We start from the raw sequence: 13,837 nt of genomic DNA, 5'->3' as shown, positions 1-13,837 counted from the left end.
GATTATATGTGTTTACCAATTGTGGGGGTCTAATAATATTAAAATCAGCCAAATAGACCATAATGAAATTAAATCTGAGTTTATGGTTTGGAGTTGGCTAGTAATGAGGCTAAGATACTTCTTAGTGAGTATTGAAGTTGGGATAAAACCAACGTGTCTATATGTTGTGTTTTCCAAGCAGCGTTAGTTGTAGTGGAAAAATAAATCTTTCAATGGAAAAAATAGACATATCCGTTTGAGACATAAAGTGATAAAACACGCTGTTGTGAGATGAAATTATTTCATGAATTATGTGATGTTTGAGGTGAATTTGGCCGATTCACAAGACTAAAAGAAACATCGAGGGGAATGAGACTTTTGTCAATTTGAGAAGATCAACAATAATGGTAACCCACCCTATGTGATTGGAGATCCCGTGAATTAGGTTCATATGGGTAATAAGTCATAAGTTGATCAAGTATGCACTATTAAGTAGTCCATTCCTATGGTGTGTGAATATAGTGCTACTGCAAGGAGAGGTTGAGTTAAACTCTTAATCCAATTCAGATCCTTTATAGGTGGTGTATTGCTCTACAGAATACACTTGATGATTGGAACTATATGAGTGTGGAGTGGTGCCGCTCCTATGAAATTGTGACAGATTTCTAGAGCACTCATGAATACCAGGACACGCACATGGCCTCTTAGCGCAAAACCACGATAACGACAAAGATTATGCGGGTATAATGTGATAAGACCATGAACTTACAAAAGAATTTTTGGTTCATATTCATATATAGAAGTTCTAAACTTCACCAATTATTCTGTAAGTATAATCTTATTTTATCTAGGTCTGATTCATAGTCTACGCAACACCGTTATTCGACGCATTGTACTCATATGTGAAAACCCAGCAAAAACTTCTTATTTCATTCTGTTCCTTATTATTCTGAGATATGAGGGGGATTGTTGAAAAATCATATGACATCTCAAAAAGAATTACTATTATTTTCTAATATCTACAGTTACTATTGTAATAAACACTGACTATTGATTCTTAAATTCTTTAAATTGTCATTATGACAATTACTATGCTGAGACCATTATTTGCTCCCAGCTTGCATACGTTATTACTTGACCTTTCTCTTCATCACGATCTATTCTTTAATGGTATTAACTATTAGCCTTTTATTGGCATTTATCTAGAGATATCCGTTGGGATTCCACAACCATACAGTGAAGACATTTTCATCTATATAAAAAGTGAAGTCCTCCTTCTTTGGGCAGATGTTAAGAAAAAGTATTCCTACCGTATTATAGTGTGTGCTGGGTTTTCTTTTTTAATCTTTGTTAGATTCTGGCTTATAGTTTTGTACTAGAAGAGCTTGTTGAACCCTAGGGGACACATCCTGTGAAGACCCCACACGGTATGGATGCGACCGGACATTTTTTGCATGCATGCTTGACATACTCGGGTATTGTACGTGAAAGGGTGCTTAGCCAGTTCGCACACGCTGCAGCGCTTCGAACCCGCGACCTTGCAGTCACTTTTGTCTCCCCCTTGCGGGAGCGCCTCCTTCTTGCAGTCCTTAGGGAGTATGTAAAGGAGCACGAGGTTCCGGGTTCGATACCCGTAGCGCCAGCGTGAAAGGGATTAAGGTAACAGCATAGACAATACACCAGGACTCGAGGGAGGTCGTCACACATCCATACCGGGTGAAATATCCTTAAGCATAGTGTATTAGTTGACATGCTTCAAGCTTTCAAGAATTTCCTGCAAGGTTCGTGATCAAGTATTTTCCGACAAGATTCGTGATTAAGTATTTTCCATAAGATTTCCAACAAAAATGTACTCCTCCTGGATTTTTATTTGTCAAAAAGACATGATCCAAAATATTTGTTACTTTGAAAAATCAAGTTGCAATCTTACATAGAATATTTGAATTCGATATCAGAACAGATAGATACAGATTAAATTGTTTATTTGATGTAAGACTGTTCATTTTTAGTTTTATAATATCTTCCTTTGTTGTGGGAGTTATCTCAATGCGTCATTTAATTAAGTTCATTAAATAAAATCTGATACAGGAACGAATTGCTGAAGTTATTAAGTTTCCATAAATTCTACAACATTCATCTAGTAAAAATTTGTTGCATAACTCGTTTACCACTCAAAAGTTCATTTTTTCTAGATCTGCATATTATTGTAGTTTATTTTTTTCAACGTAATTTCTTTTCAAATATGTTCTCTGTGCTTGAACTCGTCACTGTTATACCCTATTTTAACCTAAGTCAAAAATAGTTTACAACATCCGGGTAATTCCGGGGTTATTTAAAGTTAAGGAGTCGCCACCTAATTATTTGCGGTGAATTAGGGCACCTAAGATTAATTAAAGTAATTATCTAAAATTGATTTGTTTTTAAAGTCTACGAAACCAAAATTCTGGGTAAGGGTTCAACTAACCTAGAGGGAAGGTATTAGGCATCCTCCAGGTTCCATTAATAATGGTTAATCCGACCAGACTTAAATCTAATTAGGCTAAGTGTAAATGTGATATTATAGAAAATAAAATAATTTGTAAATATTGTTAAGGTTATAGAAATATAGTGGTGCTATTGAAATAAGATTTATAGAAAATTATAAATAGAAGAAAGTGGGATTTATGCAGCGTTTTAATAAACATTTGACATAATTCGAATGGCGAGATATTAATTAGTTTTTTTTTTTTTAGTAGTATAAACAAAATAGCCGATGAGAGTTTTCTTTATTTTTTATTAACTATTCTTTAAGAATATGCATAATTAATTCAAAACTGAGAGAGTTATTTATAAAATATATTTGATTTTATGTTTGCGTATTAGTGATGTTTCGAAATTTCTAAGATAATAATAAATAAGACATAACTCCTTTAATTCAAAATATGCTATTTAAAAAAATCAATTATTTTGAAAATAAATATTAAGATACTATAAATAACTATAATATAAAGGAAGAAAATGAAACTTATGGTATTAATTGTTAGTTCTTCCTACCCATTTACTAAATTAGAACCCTTAATGTCACTAAGGTTTATCTAAATTAACAAAACAAAAGAATGTTAGTCATACAATACACATTAAATACACGCAAAAATAAATATAAAAAAAAAGATGGAGGAGTAGATATAATGAAATGGGCTCTCTTGGACTGCTGCGGCCTGTTTGGGCTTCAGCCCAGATTTTCTTTTCCATTTTTCTTTCTTTGCGGACAGGGCTGGTATGTAGGAGGTCACGTTGGGCTTTTGGCCCAACGCCAAAATTGTTATACCCCGCATTTTCAGAGCATGAGTATGACATGTACCTCACCGTAGTAATGGAGTGTCGGAGACGTCCCATGATGTTTTGAAAGGCACAAGCCATGGAAAGTACGTAACAACGAAGAAAAAGGGTGAATTACGATCTCGTAAGTCGTAATCGGGAAAGAGTATTTTGAAACACCAGAACATGGCCATTATTAGTATAATAGTTGATAAATATCATATATGGAGAGTTCCGAAATATTTCGAGGTCGAATAAATTGAAGAGAAATAAGTTCGACGAAAATTTGAGAAACGCTGGGCGAATTTTTAGTCAACTTTGGAGGCGCATATCTCCTAGTATATTTGGAGTTTTAAGGTGAAACCAAAGCCTAAAATGAAGCTCGTCGAGTCTAGTTTGTAATGCAACAAACCGTTCGTTGATAGGACCTCGGAGTAGAGAATTATAGACGTTACAAACTGAACTGTCGCGCGACCAAACCAGCACCGCTACAGTGATGCCGACCCAATTTAATATAAAAAGGGGCTAAAAACCCCATTTTTCTTCATCAAAAATGCTCCAATGTTCCAGAATTTTCAGCCACCAAAAAGGGCTCTTAATCTCACATAAAAGTGAAGATTTTGAGCAAAATTTCAAGCTACGGAATATCAATCGAGGTCGGGCAACGCGTGAGACGCGATTATAATTTCATTTGGTGTTGGAGTTATCTTGGGGACAAGAAAATGATGAAGATTTTGCTACCTTCATAAAGAATAAGGTATGAATTGTTGAATCTCTTTCTCTATCAATATGAATTAAGGAATAATTTCAAGAATAGAGGTTATGGTTTATTGTGTGGATGTTGTTGATTTATGGACTGAGGGTTGAAGAGAAATTTGGATGAAAATACATATAATTATCTTGTAGGATGTTGGGGATGTTGTTAGTATTAATTTCGACTTCTTTACGGAAATAAAGTTATTAATTAGTCCTATCCCAAGTTGGTTGGTTGGGAAATTTAGAAAACAGTGTGTGGGCTGTTTTATGGCATATGTTGGTATTGGAAATGATGTTATTGCTATTGATTTTGTTGTTGATGTTGTTGGTTGTTGAATTGGAATCTCGGGCTAGGCATATAAACAGGGGAAATGCTGCCGAATCTCGAGAATCTAAAAGGACTTTCATTAAGTGTTTAAGACGAGCGTATGACGATGATCCTAACGATATTATGAATGGTTCCATATGTAGATTACGAAGCTACGAATAATTCTTAAGAGAGTTGCAAGACTGGAAGTAAGTTGGAAGTCGAGAATTATCTTCCAGGTATGTTAAGGCTCGTCCCTTTCTTTCAAAGGCATGATTTTATAAATCTTAGATCTCTAGGTTATGATTTCATAAATGTTTCCATATTTTCCTTGTTATCAAAAGTTAAGAAATCTAAGATTCCGAGGCATGATTTCCTTCCGATAATCCATAAATGTTTTCCAAAATATATCCGTATCTTCCAAACCAAAGGTTGTGATTATGTGAGCCTTATGATGGCAACGATGGGAATGTTTTTCAATAACAATGATGATGTTAAAGATGAGAATGTTATTATGATGAAAATGATGAGGATGATTTCATGTTTAAAGGTTTCAAGTTTATGTTTTCGATGACGATATGAGAACGTTGAACTATTTCTTGATGTCTCAATTTTGTTCATGAATGATGACTATTTCTTTTAAGATTCCAAAAGTACATGACTTGATGCCTTATGAGATTTATGGTCTTATTCTATGTTTTCTCTTAGTTCTATTCTCCATTGATAGACTCACCTTAAATCAATTGTTCCTTGAGGTGAGACAAAGCGACGATAATTATTCCATAATATAATCGGAGGTTACCGACCTTACGTCACTCCCGATACAGTTGTGGCTTTTGATTGGGCTCTTATGTTTATATATATATATATATATATATATATATATATATATATATATATATATATATATATATATATATGTATGTATGTATTTTCTCACACCGCGCCGCGCTATAGTCGGCCGGGCAGGCACGTAGATGTGCACACCACTGCAGTGGGCATGTTATGATGTTGCCCCGGACGCGGGAGGCCCGGACGCGGGCTAATGATGATAACACCGAGCCTTAAATGGCCGGGCATGATACTACTTATATATCACACCGAGCCTTTCTGGCCGGGCATGTTACTTTCACACTGAGCCTTTATGGCCGGGCATGTTACTATGTATATGTATGAAATGTTTTTTTAAAAAAAAGGGCTAAGCATACATGACATCCGCCTTATGAGGCATCCCGGATGTTCAGGTTATCTCTCTTACTCATTGTTACTTTTCATATCTATATTATGTTATTATTCATGCCTTACATACTCAGTACATTATTCGTACTGACGTCCCTTCTTGTGGACGCTGCGTTTCATGCCACGCAGGTGTATACAGACGAGTAGAGGATATGGCTAGAAGATGTTCCAGCTGGATTGGCGAGCTCCATTTCTTTCCGGAGTGTTGCCGAGTCAGAGTATCCATGTTATGGTATATTAATTTATGTTAGAGACTTTGCAGACAGAGTCACGTATATAGTATGCCAGTTTTGCAAGCGGCTCTGTAAGCTGATGGATTATCATGCATTGCTTTACAGATTTCATATGATCACAGATCTTACTTGATTTGATAAAGACGGAAAGAATGTTTTTTTTTCCTAAAAAGCTTCCGTTATGCATTTCAATTCATGACCTGCAGGTCCAGTGAGATTATGAATATAACGAGAGCCAGTGGGTTCGCTCGACTCTAAGTAAGGGTCGGGTGCCCATCATGCCCTATCAGGATTGGGGTGTGACAAAAATGCGGGAGGAGACCAGTCCGAGGGACTCGTATACGATAGTCATGCACAAAAATGAAAAGGAAAAGGATTAGTAATCTATTAATATTAACATGATTAACAAGTTGTCTCAAAACAGTTCATACACACGCCTACTAGTGCACTTCTAGACATGGAATCAAACAAAACCTAAGTCAGATATTTCATTACAGAATTGTACACCAAGACGCAAACAACTAGCTCATAGCATATTTTAAAAACGCGGACGCGCGGCCGATATTTAAACGAATAAAGGGCACGAGATAAGGGGACAATATACAAGTATATAGACATGAAATTCATATTGTAGGAGACCTTAATGACACAAAACATTAATAACAAATCGGTCACATAACTCCCCAGAAAGGGCAAAGGCAAGCAACGATAACGAGTAAGCAAGACACGATGAAAAGAAAATGTGCGATTATTAAAGTCAAGCAAGGACAAACCAAGCAATGGCCACCTCAAAGCCACAACGAGAGCGAGGTAACTTGGAATAGTAACGAAAGTGCGAGTAATAGATACACTTCATCAAAGAATAAACATGATGGGTAAATGTGCGTTTTAAACTCAACGACGAGCTCAATTCGAGAACAAAGATCACATATTCAACAAACGGTAACCAACCACCATTAGTTGGAGCCAAATATAACTAGACCTAGGCAGATACGTCAAGTATGTATACTAAATAATAAGGTAATAAAAACGAGGCAAGTATTTTGAAACACATGGTGCGGTGGCCTTGACAAAGATGGCATAAGGCAAACTAAGAGGAAACAACGTTTTAACACTCAGAGATAATAGCAGGGTAAGGCAAGTATGGGTGCAAACGATTCAGCTAGAAGCTCAGCAAAATAGTGAAATGGGGCTATTGCTATCTGATCGGGTAAATGAATGATAATGCATAGTAAGCCTTAAGGCAACACGAAGGAAGAACAACCCATGGTACGTGATGACTCTACAGCAGATTGGACCTTAAATAAAGCACAAATGGGCACAGATTTTGGTTTTGAAAATATTTGCGAATGACAAACATATACGAATTTGAACCAACGCAATTAGTTATCGAAAAGGGAAGATCAGGCAACATGATAGGATAACCATGTGACACCACTTATCAGGAAGATTCAAGGACTCAATGTCATGCTACCTAGACTTTGAAAGAACACGACCTATTCCCAAGCCACACAGGGCTTAACAGCCTTTGCCAAATCAATCAATTACCACAGCAAAGGGCAAACACAACAAGGTTTGAGCGTGTTCACTAGGCTAAACAGAATTCGAACAACAAACGCATAAGTGAGCTAATCTCCAGATGAACATGCTGATAACAGGACAACGGAGCACAAAATGCCTAGAATGCAAAAAATAAAAAAAATAACAAAAAAAAGATAAGGTATTACGGAGAGTAATAACGGCCCCGAAATGGAGATATTTAAAAGGCGAATCGGAACGAAGCCGGGATTTAAAACAAACTACCAAAAAAGAACGAAGATAAAACAGACGGGACAATGCGAAGTGAGAAACTTACATAATGAACTAAAACCATTTCAAGTTCACAAACGAAGAATCATGAACACACATAAAAACATCGAATCGAACTAAAAAAGGGAAGAGAGGGATTGCACCGACATTCAAGCATTTAAGGGATTTCAAACACATCGGCAGATCTGTAGCCTCGTAACCAAACAAATACGTACAAACCACTAAATTTCCACATTATTTTACACAGTCGAATTCCAAACTTCAACCTATCGCTAATACCACCGATTAAACCAGACAAACCAACGTATACAAAGCTAAGTTACATAACTGAAATATGAAACAAAACAAACTAAAAAAAAGGAAAATTATGCAGAATTTAAAGGAGAATAGAAATAAATAGATAAAAACTCACCTTTTGTAGGTGCAGTGGACTGGGGTATGGAGGTCTCGAATCTACTCTCGTATTAACGGATTCGAGACTCGAGTCGACAAATAAAATGCCTTGGTCGTAGTTAAAGTTCTTTGCCAAACAGCGACGAGAGTTAGTCGAATCGTCACGAACTTAACCTTTCGTCACCGATTTCATATTTCAACAAAATGTTTATACGGTTTTGAGAGACTTCAAGACCGCATTTTTAAGAAAGAGCTCCAGACCCTTTTGACCCAAAAATCTCGGTAGAAAACCAAAGTATTTTTAGAGTGAAAGTTTGATTTTTTTTTTTTTTTTGCTTCTCCTTCGGAATCCCAGATCCCCCCTCGACTGAAGTGTTCAAGAGGCATTTATAGGAGTAGAAAATTAGGGTTTTGTCTCTCGTTTTTTGGGCGGGATTTGAAATGGGATTTTGAGTTGAATTTTGAAAACGAATCAAAAACCATCCGTTGAATCTGAAAATCTCTGCTTTGTATCCACAGCTTTTTCAGATAAAGAGGAAAAAAAATGTCTTCATCGTCTTGTGTTGAAAGACTTGTATGTAAATGGAGTGGCAAATCTGCCATGGTTGAAAGGGGACGAATCTTTTGCTAAAAATGAAGGAGATGAGAGAGAGAGGAGCTGAGGAAACGGCGTGAAGAGAGAGAGAGAGAGAGAAAAGAAAAGAACGGATTAGGGCTGATGATGTTTTGTTTAAGAAAGTGGGCTGGACCGGGTCGGGTCGGGTAATGGGCTGGTCTGGTTGTTGGGCTGAATTGTTTTGGTCCGAAAATGGGCTGGTCCGTTTGGGCCATTTATTTGGCTGAAATCCCTCTTCCATATTAATTATCTTGGGCTTCTAATTCAATAACTAGTCCAATATATACTATGATAAATTATGATTAATATGTAGAAAATAAAGGACTTGATAAAGGATAATTAATTTAACGAAAATAAAGTGACGACGAACCCTTTTGAAATTTGTGATAAAGTAATACTTGGTAGTAGAATAATGAAAATGAAAGTAATGATATTAATAGTAGTAGAAATAATAGTGAAAATAAAATATTTAGATTTAATTAATTTAAAAGCCCAGGGAAATAAATTGGAATAAAGGAGGGACAAAATTGGGTGTCAACAGTCACAATACAAACTTATTTAAAGTAACTTTTATTTTGAAGAATTCGGAAATTGAGTTTACAGAGCAATGTTTTTAAAATTTTCAAAGCATACACTAGCTGCCTTCAATATCTTTGAATTACCCTAAGTATGTACATATCTTACCAGTGTGATTCTCAAAGATAATTTATGCTTTATGTTGGCATCGCATTTTTTTAAGCTGCGAATGGTCAATAATAATACCTTGCTTTTGTATCCAGCTTATAAAGTAATAAAACATGAAATCTAAATATGTTTCCGCATTGCCACCATGCCTAAAAGAAATTAACCAGTAAAAAACACGCGTAAAGAAAACATAGACTTTCGAAAGTTATAAAAATTTAAATTATTTGCATGAAGGATGACATGAAAGTTCAAATTTTGTATATAGAGGAGTCTAGAGCTTGGGTTCGAGTTCTGAAAATAAAAAAATCATTGATAGATAGAGGCAGAATTAATCGACGGTACCGAATACCAAATAATTATTTTAAACAATGAGGAGAGAGAAAATTGCATGACCTTGGAGAACAAAGCTTCCATATTAAGTAAGTTAATTGTGACCAAATATAAGTGTTTTTCTCCTAAATACTCTCCAATGGGGTTTTTCTTCTGCTGGCTTAGTATTTTATGGCCTCACTGTGCACCCTCTCCCCCTAGTACTCAACACCTTCCCACTATCCTACCCCACTGTCATTTTTTCCTTTAATAAACATTCTCACACACACACAGAGTATCCCAAATCTAAGCTCTATATCATCATCACTAGTCCCCTGTTAGTAACTCTCCAATTAACCCTCACCAAGGACTAAAATCCTCTCAACAACAAAAGTTATCAGAGGGAAAAATTATGTTTGAACATAATTATTAAATTCCTCTTGATCTTGCTAGGTTTGAATAGTGAAGAAAATGGAAGGCATGGAGAGAAACAGTTTCAACAGTAGTAATAATGACTTGAAACACAAAAGCTGCTTCATGGCAAGATACATGAAAAAGTTTAGTAACAACAACGACAACAACAATGTTAAAGAGTCATCATGGGATTATTATTATGGAAATGCAGATCATGGATTAATCTCCTGGCCTCCAAGATCTTACACATGTAGCTTTTGTAAAAGGGAATTCAAATCTGCTCAAGCACTTGGTGGACACATGAATGTTCATAGAAGAGATAGAGCCAGGTTGAGACAACACTCACCACCTAAAAATAATAGGTATTCTCTTCTAAACCTTAATGTTGATCCAAACACTAACCCTAACCCTAGTTTTTCATCATCATCACCATCACCCTCTCCTTCAAGAAAATTCTCACCTTTTACTTCAAGATTACTGTCTCCTCAATCTACCACGTATAATAATGCTGGTGGTTCTCATGAAATAAGGATATGGGAAAAAGATGACCAGCTGATAAAGAGTACTGGAGAATTGGTAAATATGAAAAATGCTAAATTAGCACTTTGTGGGGTTGATGGGAAACTTGGTTCTTTCATGCAAGAAAAAGAATTTCTGAGATTGGACTTGGATATTGGCTTGTTCACTCAATCAAAACAGGATTTGGATCTGGAACTTCGACTAGGATACACTTAGACCAAATTCCTACAGCAATTAAGGTTTGTAAAAACAAGAAAAAGTATGATCAGGTGATGAAGTAATTCCATGAAGACCACCTTGACTGGCGTAGTGCTCTCTATTATTTTTTGTTTTTTGTTCTTTTTTTAAAAATTATATTCTCTTCCATATTATTGCCATGATTTAGCTATATATATATGGCAAGTAATATGGTTAATCTGTCAAAGGTAATTTCAACTTCTGCACTTCAGTATCTCTTCTGTTGTGCTTAACTATATATTTTCATCGTAGTATATAGTTTTGCATTTTAAGACTAGTGTCTGATTCTTTTTTTGATATTGGGTGGCGTGAAACTCAAACCTATGATCTCTGTTTGCTTTCGTATCATATTGAAAAGTGTGATCATCTCATCTAAAAGCTGTTAGAGAGCTCAAACATACTTTTATTTACTTAATTATGTCTTCAACAATCCTTTACGTTAAAATTGAATTTTTTTCACCAAGTTAAAACTGAATTAGCTAGTTAACTGCTTAGTATGTGACCATTCTAACGGAATCTAACTTAAATTATACGGGGTTTTTAGAATTGATATGTTACAGATAAGAGTGTAGAGAAAAACTCAAGTCTAAGATACAAATTAACTTGGTACATCATCTGACAAGATGCAGTTTTCCACAGAATATAGATTTTTGTTTTGCTATAAAAACAACGACGTTGTTTCCAGACCATGTTTATGAATTGTTTGATTTAAGTTACGTTAGACATGCTCCTACTAATGTTTAGAACATCAAGAAAGGTGGCTATGCTGCTTTGTTTAACGTACTATTAATATATTTGATATAAATATTGACCAACAAGTGGATCGATGCACTGCTTTATGCAATGTTTATAAGTACAATGTTGGAAAAGACATAATTTTCATTTTCATGACCTTGCAAGCATTTACAAGTGCATGGGCTGCACATGGGATAATGGTACATTTATCAGGAAAGTGAATTCACATGAAGTACCACTACTTCTATTTGAATCATGCATCACCAGAAAAAAAGTTGTTCACTTTGTTGGAAACAAAGTGCCACACAACTGTTGATTAAAATAGAACTGATTCTCCGCATTACGACTTAGGAGTCTCTCTTTTAATTCATCTTCTGGATTTTTTTATATTTATAGAACCTTTAACCATTTAACTATCTCGTTGACACTATTAGAATACTCCTTTTGAAGAAGATAGTTAGGTACTGAAATATGACTAACTATACGCTCCAGTAATCGTTTTTTCTACGTACCATAATAATCGGCCTTTTTCATAACAAGAACTACCTCCGTCCTAATTTATGTGTTGCATTTTGATCGGGCACAATTTTTAAGAAAGAAAAAACTTTTGAAATTTGTGATTTTTACTATTACGTCATAGATATTTGTGTTGCTATAAATGATCTTATTAAAGGTAAAATAAGAAGACTAAGTTAAATTGTTTCTAAAATAAAAAGACACTCCTATAATTCTTTTTGTAATTGACTAAAGAGGAAAATACAATATAAATCAGGAGAGACAGAGAAATACATAATAAAGTAGGTACAGGCAACTTGAGAAACAAATTGGTGACAAGCAGTTTATTGTACTTGAAAGTTAGATGCCAATGTTTATCATATATATGTACTCATGAATTAAATTGTTGACTGATGTTGAAAAAATTAAAGAGAGTTTATCCAAAATAAGGGACCAAGAAGCTTTGCCCCTGTGGTGTCATTGCTTTGTTTCTTGTCGGAGACTGGCAGCAGTGAGCTAGCAGCTGGCAAGTATTACCAGTTTTCGTAAAGTATGAACAAATTGATACCTTTAATGTGTCTCTGCCTTTACAAAATTTTATGTAGCTCACATGTTGTACTCTGATATTTCCTTAAAGTTGTTAAGAGTTTAAATTGAAGAATGACAATTCCATCTGTTCAGAAGCTAGCAGTATTTGAATGGCCCACATACAATATAATTGAAGTCCTTTGTCAGATTATCCTTATTTTTTGAGAAATTGGCGTATATACCTGTCAATCAAATAATAGTCAGCAAATGTATTAAATATACATTTTAGATGCACAAAAGTATATACGTATATACTTTATATTTGACTAGCGAATGTAATTATTTTTGACTAATTGACCAAAAATGTAACTTAACCTTTTTTTGAGCACATGCTAAGTCAAACAAAAACAACTTCGCGGGAAGGCACCCCTTTGACAAACTGAAAAAATAACTCGTGCTATCCATACCATATTAAATTAAAAACAACATTCATAAAGCCGTACATTTATTTCAAGAGGACTCACGCTGGCCTGTCAAGCCTCAGTGAAAAATTGCATTTTGGATGAAATTAAACCTCATGCTTTACCTCTTGCTCGCGTCCTTGTCAATTCTTTTGAGTTTTATTCTTGCAAACGAACTCTCTATACAAATTACTTACCCCGTTAACTGTAACACTACTTGGTCGATATGCACGGTGTATGTGTGTATATAATAGCACTAAAAAAAATGGGTAGTTTGTGGAGGTTGAAAGTTACAATCTGCGGAGGTTTTAGCCTCTTTTAGCAACTAGCGGAGGCTAAAACCTCCGTGAATTGCAACTTTCAACCTCCACAAATTACCTATTTTTTTTCTAGTGATAGTCCCTATCATATGTAGTCTTTGAAAATAATTAACGTTGATTTCCTCAATTTACCATTAATGAAAAGATTTTATAACCACACAAATTATAGCATGTTTACAGCCAAAAGTTTAAATTTTTTTACAATCATACAAATGTTATATCATTTTAAAAACAACAAATTTCAAAAGATTTCATTTCTTTCTTAAATTTGGTGGTGATTCAAACTATGTCATATAAAGTGAAACCAAATACTATTAAGATTGGGGAGGGGAAGTAAGAGGGAGGGGGGATGAATTGTGAATGAATGAGTGTGGGTCATGATGAGATGCTTTTTCCCAAAATCTGATAGTTTACTTGTTCTCGACAAGTTCTGGTGTCAAAATGCATGATGACGTTTCCTTAAAAATAGAAGGGTACCTGTTTTGGTCACTTTGAATACACATGAC

At 35.1% G+C, this 13,837-nt stretch overlaps 1 protein-coding gene across 1 annotated transcript; it reads left to right on the top strand.

Moving 5' to 3' along the window:
• Positions 1–9,843: 9,843 nt before the first annotated feature.
• Positions 9,844–11,155, top strand: LOC132054448 (transcriptional regulator SUPERMAN-like). Its single transcript, XM_059446455.1, has one exon. It carries the CDS (start codon positions 10,094–10,096, stop codon positions 10,769–10,771), a length of 678 nt encoding a protein of 225 aa, XP_059302438.1. The 5' UTR covers positions 9,844–10,093; the 3' UTR covers positions 10,772–11,155.
• Positions 11,156–13,837: the final 2,682 nt, after the last annotated feature.

This window comes from Lycium ferocissimum, chromosome 4, assembly GCF_029784015.1.
Source record: "Lycium ferocissimum isolate CSIRO_LF1 chromosome 4, AGI_CSIRO_Lferr_CH_V1, whole genome shotgun sequence".
NCBI lineage: Eukaryota > Viridiplantae > Streptophyta > Magnoliopsida > Solanales > Solanaceae > Lycium > Lycium ferocissimum.
This window is presented reverse-complemented; position numbering and strand designations above follow the sequence as displayed.